The 16,843-nt window shown below is 48.3% G+C and overlaps 1 protein-coding gene across 1 annotated transcript in view; it reads left to right on the forward strand.

The window, feature by feature from the left end:
* The first annotated feature begins 240 nt into the window (after nucleotides 1-240).
* The window catches only part of OCM (oncomodulin), a 92,648-nt gene continuing 76,045 nt past the window's right edge, over nucleotides 241-16,843 (forward strand). The window contains exon 1 of the mRNA XM_054496096.2: nucleotides 241-629. Coding sequence (XP_054352071.1) covers nucleotides 367-629 — 263 coding nt within the window. The 5' untranslated portion in view covers nucleotides 241-366. The remainder of the gene's footprint in view (nucleotides 630-16,843) is intronic.

Consider the following 16,843-nt stretch of genomic DNA (forward strand, 5'->3'; position numbering starts at 1 on the left):
GCGTCTAGCTCAGGGTTTGTAAATAGACCAATCAGCACTCTGTATCTAGCTAATCCAGTGGGGACGTGGAGAACTTTTGTCTAGCTCAGGGATTGTAAATGCACCAATCAGCACCCTGTCAAAACGAACCAATCAGCTCCCTGTAAAACAGACCAATCAGCTCTCTGTAAAATGGACCAATCAGCAGGATGTGGGTGGGGCCAGATAAGAGAATAAAAGCAGGCTGCCGGGGACGCGATAAGGATGTGATGGGGCTTTGTTTCACATTGTAGGGTTTTGTTTTGTTTTTTTTTTTTTTTTTGTATTTTCGGTCTTTGGGTATACACTGCCTTCACAGCAAAGGTCTGTAGCTTTGCTCGTGAAGCTATGGAGACCACGAACTCGCTGAGAAGAACGAACGCCTTCATACGCGCCGCCGTAAGAGCAGTAACACTCCCTGCGAGGGTCTGTAGCTTTACTCCTGAGCTGGCGAGGTCAGGAACCCACCAGAAGGAAGAAACTCCGAACATATCTGAATATCAAAAGGAGCAAACTCTGGGCATGCTGCTTTTAAGAAGTGTAACATTCACCGCAAGGGCCCGTGGCTTCATTCTTGAAGTCAGACCAAGAACCCACGAATTCCGGGCACAGTAAGAACCCCCTCATCTCTATTAATATAAATAAATAAAATTTAAAATAAAACATGAAATAGATTAGGCACAGTGGCACACTACTGTAATCCTAGCACTTTGGGAGGGTGAGGTGGGTGAATCACCTGAAGCCAGGAGTTGGAGACCAACCTGGTCACCATGGTGAATCCTCGTCTCAATTTAAAATAAAAAAGGCCAGGCTCGGTGGCTCATGTCTGTAATACCAGCACTTTGGGAGGCCAACGTGGGTGGATCACGAGGTCAGGAGACTGAGACTATCCTGGCCAATTGGGGAAATGTCATTTCTACTGAAAATACAAATTAGCTGGGTGTGGCGCTGCATGTCTGTAGTCCCATCCACTTAGGAAACTGAGGCAGGAGAATCGCTTGAATCCTGGGAGGCAGAAGTTGTAGTGGGCCAAGGTTGCTCCATTGTATTCCAGCTTGGGCGACAGTGAGACTCCCTCTCAAAAAAAAAAAAAATATATATATATATAAAAGGGCATGGTCGTGGGCGCCTGTAATCCGAGCTATCGGGGAGGCTGGGGCAGGAGGATCACTTGAACCTGGGAGGCAGAGGTTGCAATGAGCCGAGATGGCACCACTGCACTCCAGCCACAGAGCGAGACCCTGTCTGTAAGGGAAAAAATACTCTGGATCCAGCTGACACGTATCAGCACTAGTTAGAGCAGAAGTTCAGAACTGCGCAGCGGCCTGGACCATGAGGATGGTAAGAGTCTTCTGCCGGGTTCCTAGAGTGGACTCAGCTGTGCAAACGGAGACAATAGCAGTAGGTTGTTACAATAAGGACCGCCTCCCTCCCCCATCATGCCTTCACTGTATCTATGCAATTTACAATGTGACTTTGGCATGCCTCCCAAAGGGGGTGGGGTCTATATCTTCCCTGCCATTGAATCTGGACTTGCCATTGACTTACCATTGGAATGCAGCAGAAGGAATGCTGAGCTACTTCCTGGGCTAGGGTTCTGTTTTGTTTCGTTTTGTTTTGTTGAGGCAGGGTCTCACTTTGTCGCCAAGGCTGCAGTGCAGTGGGGTTGTCTTGGCTCACTGCAGCCTTGACTTCCTGGGCTCAAGTGATCCTCTCACCTTAGCCTCCCAAGTAACTGGGACTACATGCTTGTGCCACCACTCCCAGCTGTTTCTGATTTTATTATTTCATTTTTTTTTTCTTTTGAGACGAAGTCTCATTCTGTCACCCGGGCTGGAGTGCAGTTTCGCGATCTTGACTCACTGCAACCTCCGATTCCCGGGTTCAAGTGATTCTCTTGCCTTGGCCTCCCGAGTAACTGGGATTGCAGGCGTGTGCCACCACTCCCAGCTAATTTTTTATATTTTTGGTAGAGACAGGGTTTCACCATGTTGACCAGGCTGGTCTGGAACTTCCGACCTCAGGTGATCTGCCTGCCTCGGCATCCCAAAGTGCTGGGATTACAGAGGTGAGCCACCCTGCCCGGCTTCAGCTATTTTTAAAAACTTCTGTAGAGAAGAGGGTCTTACTATATTTCCCAAGCTCAGGCAATCCACCCACCTCGGCCTCTCAAAGTGCTGGGATTACAGGTGTGAGCCACTACGCCTGACCACCTGTGTGCATTTCATCTAATGCACCTTATGAGTATACACTTGAATCTTTCTGGGTTGAATGTCCTCCATAGCTACCATTTGTCCCTCCAGATCCACACTCAACTTTTTTCTACCTTGTCGTCTACTGGAGGCCAGCATGTGAACATTACCCTATCATCTGGCTTCGGGGCCCTGTGGATTCTGGTTGGGTTTGGCCAATGAGAAGCTGAGACCAAACAGGCTTCCCCTTAAAGGGTTGTTGAATCCCCCCTGCAAGCATGGAAATAAAAATCCTGAGTTCTTTCAAGGAAAATTCCAGGCATCTAGGAAGCCCTGAGCACTATCTTGATAAGCATGATGATAATAGTAGCCTAAAACAATAGCCAAGGGGTCTGGCAAGGTGGTTCACGCCTGTAATCCCACCAATTTGGGAGGCTGAGGAGGGCAGATCATGAGGTCAGGCGTTCGAGACCAGCCCGGTCAGCATGGTGAAAGTCCGTCTCTACTAAAAATACAAAAATTGGCTGGGCGCAGTGGCTCACGCCTGTAATCCCAGCACTTTGGGAGGCCGAGGTGGGCGGATCATGAGGTCAGGAGATCGAGACTATCCTGGCTAACAAGGTGAAACCCTGTCTCTACTAAAAATACAAAAAAGTAGCTGGGCGTGGTGGCCGGCACCTGTAGTACCAGCTAATCGGGAGGCTGAGGCAGGAGAATGGCGTGAACCCGGGAGGTGGAGCTTGCAGTGAGCCGAGATCATACCAGTGTACTGCAGCCTGGGCGACAAAGCGAGACTCTGTCTCAAAAAAATAAAATAACAAAAATTAGCCAGGCGTGGTGGCAGACACCTGTAGTCCTGAGGCAGGAGAATTGCTTGAACCTAGGAGGCAGAGATTGCAGTGAGCCAAGATTGTGCCATTGCACTCCAGCCTGGGCGACAGAAAGAGACTTTGTCTCAAAAAAAAAAAAAAAAAAAAAAAAAAAAAATGGGGAGAGGAAAGCACCTGTTTGCATTTGGATGCTCTTGGAGGCTTATTTCTTGTCAAAGTAGTTGGATTGTGTTTTGTTGATCATTTGTTTGTGTGCATATCAGTATAGTCGTGGGAAATTAGAATTCGAGAAACTGATATTTTCTTTTTTTTTTTTTTTGAGATGGAGTCTCACTCTGTCACCCAGGCTAGAGTGCAGTGGTGCAGTCTTGGCTCTCTGCAACATACGCCTCCCGGGTTCAAGTGACTCTCCTGCCTCAGCCCCTCAAGTAGCTGGGATTACAGGCACCTGCCACCACCCCCAGCTAATTTTGTGTTTTTAGTAAAGACAGGGTTTCATCGTGTTGGCCAGGCTGGTCTCAAACTACCGACCTCAAGTGATCCGCCCATCTTGGCCTCCCAAAGTGCTGGAATTAGAGGCATGAGCCACCACGCCCAGCCAGAGAAACTGATAATGTTTTGTAATAGTGTTTGGCACCAATATTTGGAATTTGAAGTTTGCTACTGAATGAGAAAGCGGGAAGGAGTTCCATGTATTCTGGCTTCTACGTTGTTTTTCTAAGCAGGGTTGGGCCTGATTAGTTGGTTCCAGGTGATCCTCTGTGGTGCTGTTTGGCCCTAGTGTTCTTTGGAGTCTGGGGAGGTTTGACCTTTAAAAATCAAATTGCTGGTTGGGCGCGGTGGCTCACACCTGTAATCTCAGCTAATCAGGAGGCTGAGGCACGAGAATTGCTTAAACCTGAGAGGCGGAGGTTGCGGTGAGCTGAGATCACTCTACTGCACTCCAACATGGAAGGCAGAGTGAGACCCTGTCTCAAAAGATTCGAGTTGCAGAGGCACTCTTCCTTCCTCTCCTCTTCTTCCCTCTCCTCTCTTTCCCTCCCCTCTCCTTCCCTCCCCTCTCCTCTCCTTCCCTCCCCTCTCCTCTCCTTCCCTCCCCTCTCCTCTCCTTCCCTCCCCTCTCCTCTCCTTCTCTCCCCTCTCCTTCCCTTTTGGTTTTTGTAGCCTCTGCCTCCCGGGTTCAAGTGATTCTTCTGTCTCAGTCTCCTGAGTAGCTGGAACTACAGACGCCTGTCACCACACCTGGCTAAGTTTTGTTTTGTTTTGTTTTTTGAGACGGAATCTTGCTCTGTTGCCAGGCTGAAGTGCAGTGGCGCAATCTCGGCTCACTGCAACCTCCACCTCCCGGGTTCAAGCAATTCTTCTGCCTCAACCTCCTGAGTAGCTGGGACTGCAGGTGCATGCTACCATGCCCAGCTAATTTTTGTATTTTTAGTAGAGATGGGTTTCACCATGTTGGCCAGGCTGGTCTTGAACTCCTGATGTCAAGTGACCCACCCATTTCGGCCTCCCAAAGTGCTGGGATTCCAGGTGTGAGCCACCACGCGCAGCCTGGAGAAGCATTGTTTCAATGAAGGTAAATGACATGGAGCTCCAGGTTCCCTATTTATGTAACTTATTTTGCTCTCTGGGCAGAGGCCTTATGTAGAATATGCTATCTCCATTGCATAACGGATTGCTGTTTTGCTCATTCAACATTACAATTTGGTGGTTCTGGTAGCGCACAACTGCAGTCTGGTTGTCTCTTGATGCCCCGTGGTCAAGTGCTTAGTCTCTACCAGGACGCTGTGGCGTGTAAAGAGCTGCTTTTTTTTTTTTTTTTTTTTTTTTTGAGACAGAGTCTCTCTGTTGCCCAGGCTGGAGTGCAGTGCGTGATCTCAGCTCACTGCAAGCTCTGCCTCCTGGATTCACGCCATTCTCCTGCCTCAGCCTCCCGAGTAGCTGGGACTACAGGCGCCCGCCACCACGCCCGGCTAATTTTTTGTATTTTTAGTAGAGATGGGGTTTCACCTTGTTAGCCAGGATGGTCTCCATCTCCTGACCTCGTGATCTGCCCACCTCAGCCTCCCAAAGTGCTGGGATTATAGGCGTGAGCCACCACGCCCGGCCAAAGAGCTGCATTTTGAATCACAAATGTGCTAAAGAATGGGGCTTTGTTCTATAATACTCGGCATCTCCACTGTGGCAACAGCCTTTCTTTTCTTTCTTTCCCTTCCCTTTCTTCCCCTCTCCTACCCTCCTCCTCCCTTCCTTCCTTCCATCCTCCCTCCCTCCCTTCCTCCGGTCCTCCCTTCCTTCTGTCCCCTTGCCTCCCTCCCTCCCTGCCTTCCTGCCTTCCCTAATTCCTCCCTTCCTTCCTTCCTTCCTGTTTTCTCTCTCTATTTTGAGACAGGGCCTCACTCCAACCCCCAGGCTGGAGTGCAGTGGTAAAATCACGGCTCACTGCAGCCTCCACTTCCTTGGTTTAGGTGATCCTCCCACCTCAGCCTCCTGAGTAGCTGGGACTGCAGGCATGTGCCACCACACCCAGCGAATTTTTTGTATTTTTTGTAGAGAAAGGATTTTCCTATGTTGCCCGGGCAGATCTTGAACTCCTGGGCTCAAGCTGTCCTCTCATCTCAGCCTCCCAAAGTGCTGGATTACAGGCGTGAGCCACCACACCCAGAGCTGCACCTTTTCTGTTAGTGCTCGCCAGAGACTCCACATACCATTGTTATCTCTAGCACCCTGGCATCTTCCATTGGTATATGTGGCACCGTGAGATATACCACATAATGTGGCTTTAGGCAGCAGGGCCATCTGGAGCACACCAGAACCTGCTGTAGAGCTGTCTCTCAATCAAGGGAACACCAAAAAATGCCATCCTAGGCTGGGCATGGTGGCTCACGCCTCTAATCCCAGCACTTTGGGAGGCCGAGGCGGGTGGATCACCTGAAGTCAGGAGTTCGAGACCATCCTGGCCAATATGGTAAAACCCCTGTCTCTACTAAAAATATAAAAATTAGCCGGGTGTGGCGGTGCGCACCTGTAATTCCAGCTACTTGGGAGTCTGAGGCAGGAGAATCGCTTGAACCTGGGAGGCAGAGGTTGCAGTGAGCCAAGATTGAGCCACTGTACTCCAGTCTGGGTGACAGTGCAAGACTCTGTCTCAAACAAAAAACAAAAATGCCATCTGGGGCCGGGCATGGTGGTTTACACCTCTAATCCCTGTACTTTGGAAGGTCAAGGCTGATGGATTACTTGAGGCCAGGAGTTCAAAGCCAGCCCAGCCAATATAGTGAGACCGTATCTCTATGTTTTAAAACTTTCTGCTGAACTAGAAGTCTAATAATAAATAGATAAATAAAACCGGCCTAGTGTGGTGGCTTATGCTTGTAATCCCAGCACTTTGGGAGGCCAATGTGGGCAGATCATTTGAGGTTGAGACTTGGCCAACATGGCAAAACCCCATCTCTACTAAAAATACAAAAATTACCCGGGCGTGGTGGTGGGCACCTGTAATCCCAGCTACTCTGGAAGCCGAGGCAAGAGAATCGCTTGAATCCAGGAGGCGGAGGTTGCAGTGAGCCAAGATCACACCACTGCACTCCAGCCTGGTGGCAGAGCGAGGCTCCATCTCAAAAAAATAATAAAATGTCTTGTGAGAACAGGGAAAGGAGACTGGCTCAGGGTTTGTATGGTGGTTGGTGGGTGTGACTGTGTGAGGGTTTGTGCACTCAGGAACTTGTGTGGTTTAAACCTCCCATTGGCGGCAAAGGAAGGAGCACTGAGGCTTCTTACCAACTTCCCCAGGTGTCACTCACAGGGAAAGAGGGAAAATGATACTTAAAAGCCTTCAGCACTATATAAGATTTGGCCGGGCATGGTGGCTCATGCCTGGAATCCCACACTTTGGGAGGCCAAGGTGGGTGGATCACTTGAGGTCAGGAGTTCAAGACCATTCTGGCCAACATGGTGAAACCCTGTCTCTACTAAAAATATAAAAATTAGCTGGGCGTGGTGGCGTACCTGTAATCCCAGCTACCGGGGAGGCTGAGGCAGGAGAATCACTTGAACCCTGGAGGCGGAGGTTGCAGTGAGCTGAGATCGCTACACTCCAGCCTGGCAACAGAGCAAGACACTGTCTCCAAAAAAAAAAAAAAAAAAAAAAAAAGATTTAAAAATAAAGCAAGGCCAAGCACGGTGGCCTACACCTATGATCCCAGTGCTTTGAGAGGCTGAGATGGGAGGATTGCTTGAGACTAGGAGTTTGAGACCAGCCTGGACAACATCGCAAGAACCTGTCTCTACAAAAAAATTAAAAATTAAAAAAAATAATAGGCCGGGTACAGTGGCATGACTGTAATCCCAGTGGGAGGCTGAGGTGAGAGGATCACTTGAGACCAGGAGTTTGAGACCAGCCTGGGCAACAAAGTGAGACCTCATTCTCTATAAAAAAAAAAAATACTTTTGTCTTGGAGACAGAGTCTCTCTGTGTTGCCCAGGCTGGAGTGCAGCAGCATGATTTCAGCTCACTGCAGTCTCTGCCACCCAGTCTGAAGTGATTCTCATGCCTCAGCCTCTCGAGTAGCTGGGATTACAGGCATGTGCCGCCACACAAAGCTAGTTTTTGTATTTTTAGTAGAGACGGGGTTTTGCCATGTTGGCCAGGCTGGTCTTGAACTCCTGGCCTCAAGTGATTCACCCGCCTCAGCCTCCCAAAGTGCTGGGATTACAGGTGTAAACCACCATGTCTGGCCAAAAAAATTTTTTATAATAAATAGGCAGCGTGTGGTACCTCATGGCTGTAATCCCAGTACTTTGGGAGGCTGAGGCAAGAGGATCACTTGAGGCCAGGAGTTTGAGACCAGCCTGGGCAACACAGACCCTCATTCTCTACAAAAAAAAAAAAAAATAGCCGGGCGTGATGGTGTGCACTTGTAGTCCCAGCTACTAGGGAGGCTGAGGTGGGAGGATGGTTTGTACCCAGGAGTTCAGGGCTGTAGTGAGCTATGATCATAACAGGTGGCAGAGCCAGACCCTGTCTCTGAAATAAAAATAAGACCAAAGTGTGTTTCCTACTCTCATACCACTCAATACTTAAAGCACTTTTGTTGTTTGTTTTGTTTTTTTTTTGAGACGGAGTCTTGCTCTGTTGCCCAGGCTGGAGTGCAGAGGTGTGATCTCGGTTCACTGCAACCAACCTCCTCCTGGGCTCAAGCGATTCTCCTGCCTCAGCCTCCCAAGTAGCTGGGATTACAGGCACCCACCACCATGCCCGGCTAATTTTTGTATTTTTAGTAAAGACAGGGTTTTGCTATGTTGGCCAGGTTTGTCTTGAACTCCTGGCCTCAAGTGATCCGCCTGCCTCAGCCTCCCAACATGCTGGGATTATAGGCGTGAGCCACCATGGCCGGCCTGTTTACCAGTTTACTATAAAGGGCATTACGAAAAATGCAGAGGAATGGCCAGATGCCAAGGTCGAAGGGGCAAGTTTCGTGGGAAGGGGTGGAGCTTGCATACCTTCTCTGGGCACACCACCCTCCCAGCACCTCCACATGTTCAGCATCGAAGCTCTCTGAGTACTGTCTTTTTTTTTTTTTTTTTTGGAGACAGAGTCTTGCTCTGTCACCCAGGCTGGAGTGTAGTGGCGCGATTTCACCTCACTGTACCTTCGCCTCCTGAGTTCAAGCAATTCTCCTGCCTCAGCCTCTCAACTAACTGGGACCACAGGCACGCCCCACAATGCCTGGCTAATTTTTATTTATTTTTAGTAGAGACGGGGTTTCACCATGTTGGCCAGGCTGGTCTCAAACTCTTGACCTCAGGTGATCCGCCCGCCTTGGCCTCCCAAAGTGCCGGGATTACAGGCCTGAGCCACCGTACCTGGCCCTTTTTGGGTTTTTTGGAGGCTTCATTTCATAGGCATGATGTACTTAATCATTGGCCATTGGTGATGAACTCACCCGTCAGTCCCTCTCCCCTCTCCGGAAGTCAGGGGGAGGAGTAAATGTTCTAACTCTCTAGTCATGTGGTTGGTTCGCCTGGCAACTAGCCCCCACATCCTGAGGCTACCCAGGAGCCCCCCAGGAGTCACCTCATTAGAACAAAAGATGCTCCTATCAGGACGTTATGAAGATCTTAGGAGCTCTGTGTCAGGAAACAGTCAAAGATCAAATTTTACAACTAAAGATTTTCCTAGTTTCCCTGTCTGCAAAGGTTTTAGAAGCTCTGCCTCAGGAACCAAGGGCAGGAACCAAATATATATTTCTTATTATATCAATGTCACAGCAGTTAAACATCAAAAAGGGAGTCAAGGCTGGGCGGGGTGGCTCATGTCTACAACCCCAGCACTTTGGGAGGCTGAGGAGGGAGAATTGCTTGAGCCCAGGAGTTTGGAACCAGCCTGGGCAACATAGTGAGATCTTGTCTCTACAAAAAATTAAAAGATTAGCAGTGTGTCATGGTGTGCATCTGTGATCCCAGCTACTTGGTAGGCTGAGGTAGGAGGATTGCTCGAGACCAGGAGTTCGAGGCTGCAGTAAGCCATGATTATGCCACTGCACTCTAGCCTGGACAACAGAGTGAGACCCTGTCTCAAAAAAACGGGTGGGGGGAGTTAGACTATTTGGTATCAGTGTCATTTCAGGTTCTGTATGCCATAACCTGACACAAATGTGGGTATTGTGTTTCCTTTTTTTTTTTTTGGAGACAGAGTCACTCTCTGTCCCGCAGGCTGGAGTGCAGTGGCGTGATCTACAACCTCTGCCTCCCAGGTTCAAGCATTCAAGTGATTCTTCTGCCTCAGCCTCCCAAGTAGCTGTGGGGACTACAGGCGTGTGCCACTGCACCTGGCTAATTTTTGTGGTTTTGTAATTTAGTAGAAATGGCGTTTCACCATGTTGGCCAAGCTGGTCTCCAACTCTTGATGTTGGGTGATCCGCCCGCCTTGGCCTCCCAAAGTGCTGGGATTACAGGTTTAAGCCAGCACACCCAGCCTGCTCTTGACCTCTTTTGTTGTGCAGATCAAGCTATGACATCACTGGGTAGCTGTCAATCCATTAGAAACATCACTAGGTCTATTTCCCATTGCCACTGATTGCTTGGGGTTAGGACGCCATGGTTCTCATTCCAGCGTTGCCACCCGTATGATCAGTGTATTTCTTTCACCTCTGATGGCTAAGTGCTACCTCTTGGAATTTGTTTATTTATCATTATTATTATTTTTTTTTTCAAGATGGAGTCTTGCTGTGTTGCCTAGGCTGGAGTGCAGTAGTGCAATCTCTGCTCCCTGCAACCTCCGCCTCCTGGGTTCAAGTGATTCTCCTGCCTCAGCCTCCCAAGTAGCTGGGATTACAGGTGCACACCACCACGCACGGCTAATTTTTGTATTTTTAGTAGAGATGGGGTTTCACCATCTTGGCCAGGCTGGTCTCAAGCTCCTGACCTTAGGTGATTCATCCACCTTTGCCTCCCAAAGTATTGGGATTACAGGCGTGAGCCACCACTCCTGGCAAATTTTTGTACTTTTATTTTATGTTACTTTATGTTATTTTTTCTGAGACAGAGTCTCTCACTGTCGCCCAGGCTGGAGTGCAGTGGTGTGATCTTGGCCCACTGCAACCTCTGCCTCCCAGTTTCTAGCTTTTCTCCTGCCTCAGCCTCCCAAGTAGCTGAGATTACAGGTGCCCCTACCACACCCTACCTAATTTTTGTACTTGTAGTAGAGATGAGGTTTTATCATATTGCAAGGCTGGTCCTGAACTCCTGACCTCAGGTGATCTGCCCCCCCTTGGATTCCTAAAGTGCTGGGATTACAGGTGTGAGCCATCGTGCCAGCGGACTCCACGTTTTTAAACAAAGCTTCTCTTCCTTAACCAATTAGAAAAAAATAAAAATCTTTGAATCTACCTATGACCTGTAAGCCCCTACTTTAAGATATCCCACCTTTTAGGGCTCAACCAACGTATAGCCTCCATATACTGATTTATGACTTTGCCGTAACCTCTGCCTCCTTACCTTTTGGTTTTTTTTTTTTTTTTGGGAGATAGTTTTGCTCTGTCCCCCAGACTGGAGTGCAGAGGTGCGATTTCAGCTCACTGCAAGCTCTGCCTTCTGGGTTCACGCTATTCTCCTGCCTCAGCCTCCTGACTAGCTGGGACTACAGGCGCCTGCCACCATGCTCGGCTAATTTTTTTTTTTTTTTTTTTTTTTTTAGCGGAGACGGGGTTTCACTGTGGTCTCAATCTCCTGACCTTGTGATCCACTCACCTCAAGTGCTGGGATTATAGGCATGAGCCACTGCGCCCAGCCTCTGCCTCCTTACCTTTAAAGACACCTACTTGCAAGCCAGCAGGGAGTTCTGGATGTAAACATCAGCTGCTCGACTCTCCTTGCTTGGCGCCGTGCAAATAAATGCCCTCTTTTTTTCTCGCTGCAAACGTTGGTGTGGATGGTTGGCCTTACTGTGCCGGGCATCTGGACCCCGTGAAGGTCAGTCCTTGCTTCCTCTCCTTGATTTTTTTTTTTTTTGGCACGGGGTGTCACTCCCTTCTCCCAGCTGCTGGAGTGCAGTGGTACAGTCATTGCTCACTGCAGCCTCCACTTCCTGGACTCAGGTGATTCTCCCACTTCAGCCTCCTGAGTAGCTGAGACCACATGCATGTGCCACCACATCTGGCAAATTTTTTGTATTTTTAGTGCAGGCAGGGGTCTTTCTATGTTGTCCAGGCTGGTCTCAAACCCCTGAGCTCAAGCGGTCCGCCCGCCTCAGCCTCCTAAAGTGCTGGAAATATAAGTGTGTGCCACCGTACCGGGCCCGAGATGTTATCTTTAATGTCTGTAGAGAACCAAATATCTGGTGACTCTAACTCCCTTGGCTATTGGTTTAAGCTACTTTTTTTTTTTTTTTTTGAGACGGAGTTTCGCTCTTGTTGCCCAGGCTGGAGTGTAGTGGCGTGATCTCAGCTCACCGCAACCTCCGCCTCCCGGGGTCAAGCAATTCTCCTGCCTCAGCCTCCTGAGTAGCTGGGATTACAGGCGCATGCCACCACGCCCAGCTAATTTTTGTTGTTTTGTTTTGTTTTGTTTTTGAGACAGAGTCTTGTTCTGTTGCCAGGCTGGAGTGCAGTGGTGCAATCTTGGCTCACTGCAACCTCCACCTCCCGGGTTCAAGTGATTCTCCCTCCTCAGCCTCCTGAGTAGCCGGGACTACAGCGTGTGCTACCATGCCCAGCTAATTTTTGTATTTTTAGTAGAGACGGGGTTTCACCATGTTGGCCAGGATAATCTTGATTTCCTGACCTTGTGATCCGCCTGCCTTGGCCTCCCAATGTAGTTTTTAGTAGAGATAGGGTTTCATCATGTTGGCCATGCTGATCTTGAACTCCTGACCTCAGGTGATCTGCCTGCCTCAGCCACCCAAAGTACTGGGATTACAGCCATGAGCCACCGTGCCTGGTGAATTAAGGCTCTTATATGCATCTTGAGATCTGTTCCTTCTGGCTCCTTCATCCCCTCACAACCCTGTAGTTGCTTCTCTTGCAGTTACCCGCCATGATCCAATGCTATTTAATCGAATCCATGCTCAACCCTTTCCTATAAGTGCTAGGCTCTCTCCTGTTGAAAAGAAATAATTTCCTTTTTTTTTTTTTTTTTTTTTTTTTTTTGAGATGGAGTTTCGCTCTTGTTGCCCAGGCTGGAGTGCAATGGTGCGATCTTGGCTCACTGCAACCTCCGCCTCCCGGGTTCAAGCGATTCTTGTGCCTCAGCCTCCCAGGTAGCTGGGATTACAGGTGCCCACCACCATGCCTGGCTAATTTTTTTTTTTGTGTGTTTTTAGTAGAGACAGGGTTTCGCCATGTTGGCCAGGCCGGTCTTGAACTCCTGACCTCTGGTGATCTGCCTGCCTCCACCTACCAAAGTACTGGGCTTACAGATGTGAGCCACCATGCCCGGCTGGAAAGAAATATTTTCTGAGATTTATAAGCTTTTTTAAAAAATTAAGGGCTGGGCACAGTGGTTCACATCCGTAAGTGCAGCACTTCGGGAGGCTAAGGCAGGAGGATTGGTTGAGGTCAGGAGTTGGAGGCTACAGTGAGCTATGATTGCACCACTGCACTCTAGCCTGGGAGACAGAGCGAGACCCTGACTCTAACAGTAATTGATAAATTTAAAAGTTAAGATTCTTCAGCCTCTTTTGGGCCGGACATGGTCGCTCATGCTTATAATCCCAGCACTTTGGGAGGCTGCAGCAGGCTGATCACTTGAGGCCAGGAGTTTGAGACCCGCCTGGCCAACATTGTGAAACCCCATCTCTACTAAAAATACTAAAAATAGAAAAATTAGCTGGTGTGGTGATGCATGCCTGTAATCCCAGCTATTCACGAGGCTGAGACAGGAGAATTGCTTGAACTTGGGAGGTGGAGGTTGCAGTGAGCTGAGAGCATGCCACTCTATTCCAGCCTGGGTGACAGAACTAGACTCCATCTCAAAAAAAAAAAAAGATTCTTCAGTCTCTCTTGATCTTCCTGTGCCTGCTTTATGGTGCCCGGAGCTGCTCAAGTTCAGATTTGCCATGAGCGGTGCTCCCCTACATCTGAAGATGCAAAGATCTCTCTCCTTCCTTGTCACCTAATCCTGCTGGCCGCCTCAGGCTCATCTGCAGAAGACCCCACTCAAAAGTAGGGTCTGGCCGGCTGCGGTGGCTCATGCCTGTAATCCCAGCACTTTGGGAGGCTGAGGCAAGTGGATCACCTGAAGTCAGGAGTTCAAGAACAGCCTGACCAATGTGGCGAAACCTGGTCTCTACTAAAAACTACCAAAATTAGCCAGGCGTGGTGGTGGGCGCCTATAATCCCATCTACTCGGGAGGCTGAGGCAGGAGAATAGCTTGAACCTGGGAGTTGGAGGTTACAGTGAGTCAAGATTATGCCACTGCACTCCAGTCTGGGTGAAAGAGCAAAACTCCATCTCAAAAAAAAAAGTGGGGTCTTCTTCAGAAGATATGTTAGCATCATTTCCATGAGGAAGGCATGTGCCCTGTCCCTTTCTTCCCAATGCTCACTATGTCTTTTTTTTTATTTTTTATTAATAGACTTCACTTTTTTAGGCCAGTTTTAGATTCATAGCAACATTGAGCAAAAGGTAGAGAATTTCTTATATGTTCCCTGCCCATGCTAATAGCGTCTCCCATTATCATTTTCCACCAAAGTGGTACATTTGTTACAATCAGGGAACTCATACTGACACATCATTTTCACCCAAAGTCCACAGTTTGCATTAGGGTCCGTCTTGGTGTTGTGCATGTCGTGGGTTTTGGATAAAGGTGTCTAGAACATGCATCCACTGTTACAGCTCTCTCAGGAGTTTCCCTGCCTGAAAAATCCTCTGTGCTCTGCCTCTTCATGCGTCCCTCCCTTCATGTAGCCGTCCCAGGGACAAAAGGTTGTCCCTGGCAACCTTTTGTTTCCAGACCCTGGCAACAGATCCTTTTACTGTCTCCATAGTGTGGCCTTTTCTGAATGTAATATAGTTGGAATCATACTGCATACAGGCTTTTCATTTTTTTTTTTTCCCTTGAGACAGAGTCTTGCTCTGTCACCCAGGCTGGAGAGCAGTGGCGCCATCATAGCTCACTGCAGCGCTAACGTCCTGGGCTCAATTGATCCTCCCGCCTTAGCCTTCTGAGTAGCTGGGACTATGGGTATGCGTCACCACGCCCAGCCAAGTGTTCTGGATTTTTTTTTTTTTGTTTTTGAGACGAAGTCTCACTCTTGTCCCCCAGGCTGGAGTGCAATGGCGCGATCTCGGCTCACTGCAACCTCCGCCTTCCGGATTCAAGCAGTTCTCCTGCCTCAGCCTCCCAAATAGTGGGATTACAGGCGCCTGCCACCATGCCCAGCTAATTTTTGTATGTTTAGTAGAGATGGGGTTTCACCATGTTGGCCAGGCTGGTCTCGAACTCCTGACCCAGGTGATCCGTCTGCCTCGGCCTCCCAAAGTGCTGGGATTACAGGCGTGAGCCACCGCGCCCTGCTGTGTTCTGGATTTTTGTCATCCTAATAGGTTTGTAGTGGTATCTCATTGTTTTAATTTGCATTTTCCCAATGACATACGAAATTAAGCATCTTCTCATGTGCATGTTTGCCACCTGTGTATCTTTGGAAAGATGTTTCTTAAGGTTTTTTGGCCCATTTAAAAATCAGGTTGTTTTCCTGTTGAGTTTTAAGAGTTCTTTGTATATTTTGGTTAACAGTCCTTTATCAGCTATATCTTTAGCAAATATTTTCTCCCAGTCTGTGGCTTGTCTTTTCATTCTCTTGACAGCATCTTTCAGAGAGAAGAAATTTTTTAATTCAATGAAGTCCAACTTACCAATTCTTTTTTTTTTTTTTTTGAGATGGAGTTTCACTCTTGTTGCCCAGGCTGGAGTGTAATGGCACGATCTCGGCTCACTGCAACCTCCGCTCCCAGGTTCAAGTGATTCTTCTGTCTCAGCCTCCCGAATTGCTGGGATTACAGGCATGTGCCAGCACACCCGGCTAATTTTGTATTTTTAGTAGAGATGGGGTTTCTCCTTGTTGGTCAGGCTGGTCTTGAACCCCCGACCTCCGGTTATCTGCACGTCTCAGCCTCCCAAAGTGCTGGGATTACAAGCGTGAGCCACTGCGCGCAGTCCAATTCTTTCTTTCATGAATCCTACCTTTGGCGTTGTATCTAGAACGTTATTGCCAAACCTGAAGTTATCTAGATTTTCTCCTGTGTTATCTTCTAAAAGTTTTATGGTTTGGAACTTTACATTTAGGTCTCTGATCCATCTGAATTAATTCTGTGAAGTGTGTAAGGTCAGAGTCTGGACTCAGTTTTTTGCACGTGGATGTCCATCCAATTGTTCAGCAACATTTGTTAAAGACCATCTTTGTCTTTGCTCATAGTATTGCCTTTGCTCTTTCGTCAAAGGTCATTTGACTCTTAACTTATGTGGGTCTGTTTTTGAGATCTCTGTTCTATTCAATTGATCTATTTTTTTTTTTTTTTTTTTTTTTAAAGAGACAGTGTTTTGCCATGTTGTCCAGGGTGGTCTCATTCTCTTGACCTTAAGTGAACTACCTGCCTTGGCCTCCCAAAGTGCTGGGATTACAGGTGTGAGACACCGTACCTGGCCCATTGATCTGTTTTTTCACTAATATCACACTGTCCTGATTACCGTAGCTTTACAGTAAGTCTTGAAGTACCATCACACTTTATCAATTTCTCTGTGCCATTCCACCACTTTTTTTTTTTTTTTTTTGAGACAGAATTTCGCTCTTGTCGCCTAGGCTGGAGTGCAATGGCGCAATCTCAGCTCACTGCAACCTCCACCTCCCTGGTTCAAGCGATTGTCTTGCCTCGGCCTCCCAAGTAGCTGGGATTACAGGCTCCTGCCACTACGCCCGGCTAATTTTTTGTATTTTTAGTAGAGATGGGGTTTCACCATGTTGGCCAGGCTGGTCTTGAACTCCTGCCCTCAGGTGATCCACCCTTCTCGGCCTCCCAAAGTGCTGGGATTCCAGGCGTGAGCCAGCGCACCCGGCCTAGTTCCACCACTTCTAACCTCAAGTATTTTGATGCTTCTGGTAGGTGCGTACACATTAAGGATTAATTATGTGTTTTTGGAGAATTGACTCCTTTATCATTCTGTAGTGCCCCCGCCTTGTTTTTTTTTTTTTTTTTTTTTAAACAGGGTCTCATTCTGTCACCCAGGCTGGAGTACAGTGGTGTGACTATGACTCACTGAAGTCTGGAGCCCTCCAGTTTTGGTCTCCTAAGTAGCTGGGACTACAG

The sequence above is a fragment of the Pongo pygmaeus genome, chromosome 6, assembly GCF_028885625.2.
Source record: "Pongo pygmaeus isolate AG05252 chromosome 6, NHGRI_mPonPyg2-v2.0_pri, whole genome shotgun sequence".
Classification (NCBI taxonomy): domain Eukaryota; kingdom Metazoa; phylum Chordata; class Mammalia; order Primates; family Hominidae; genus Pongo; species Pongo pygmaeus.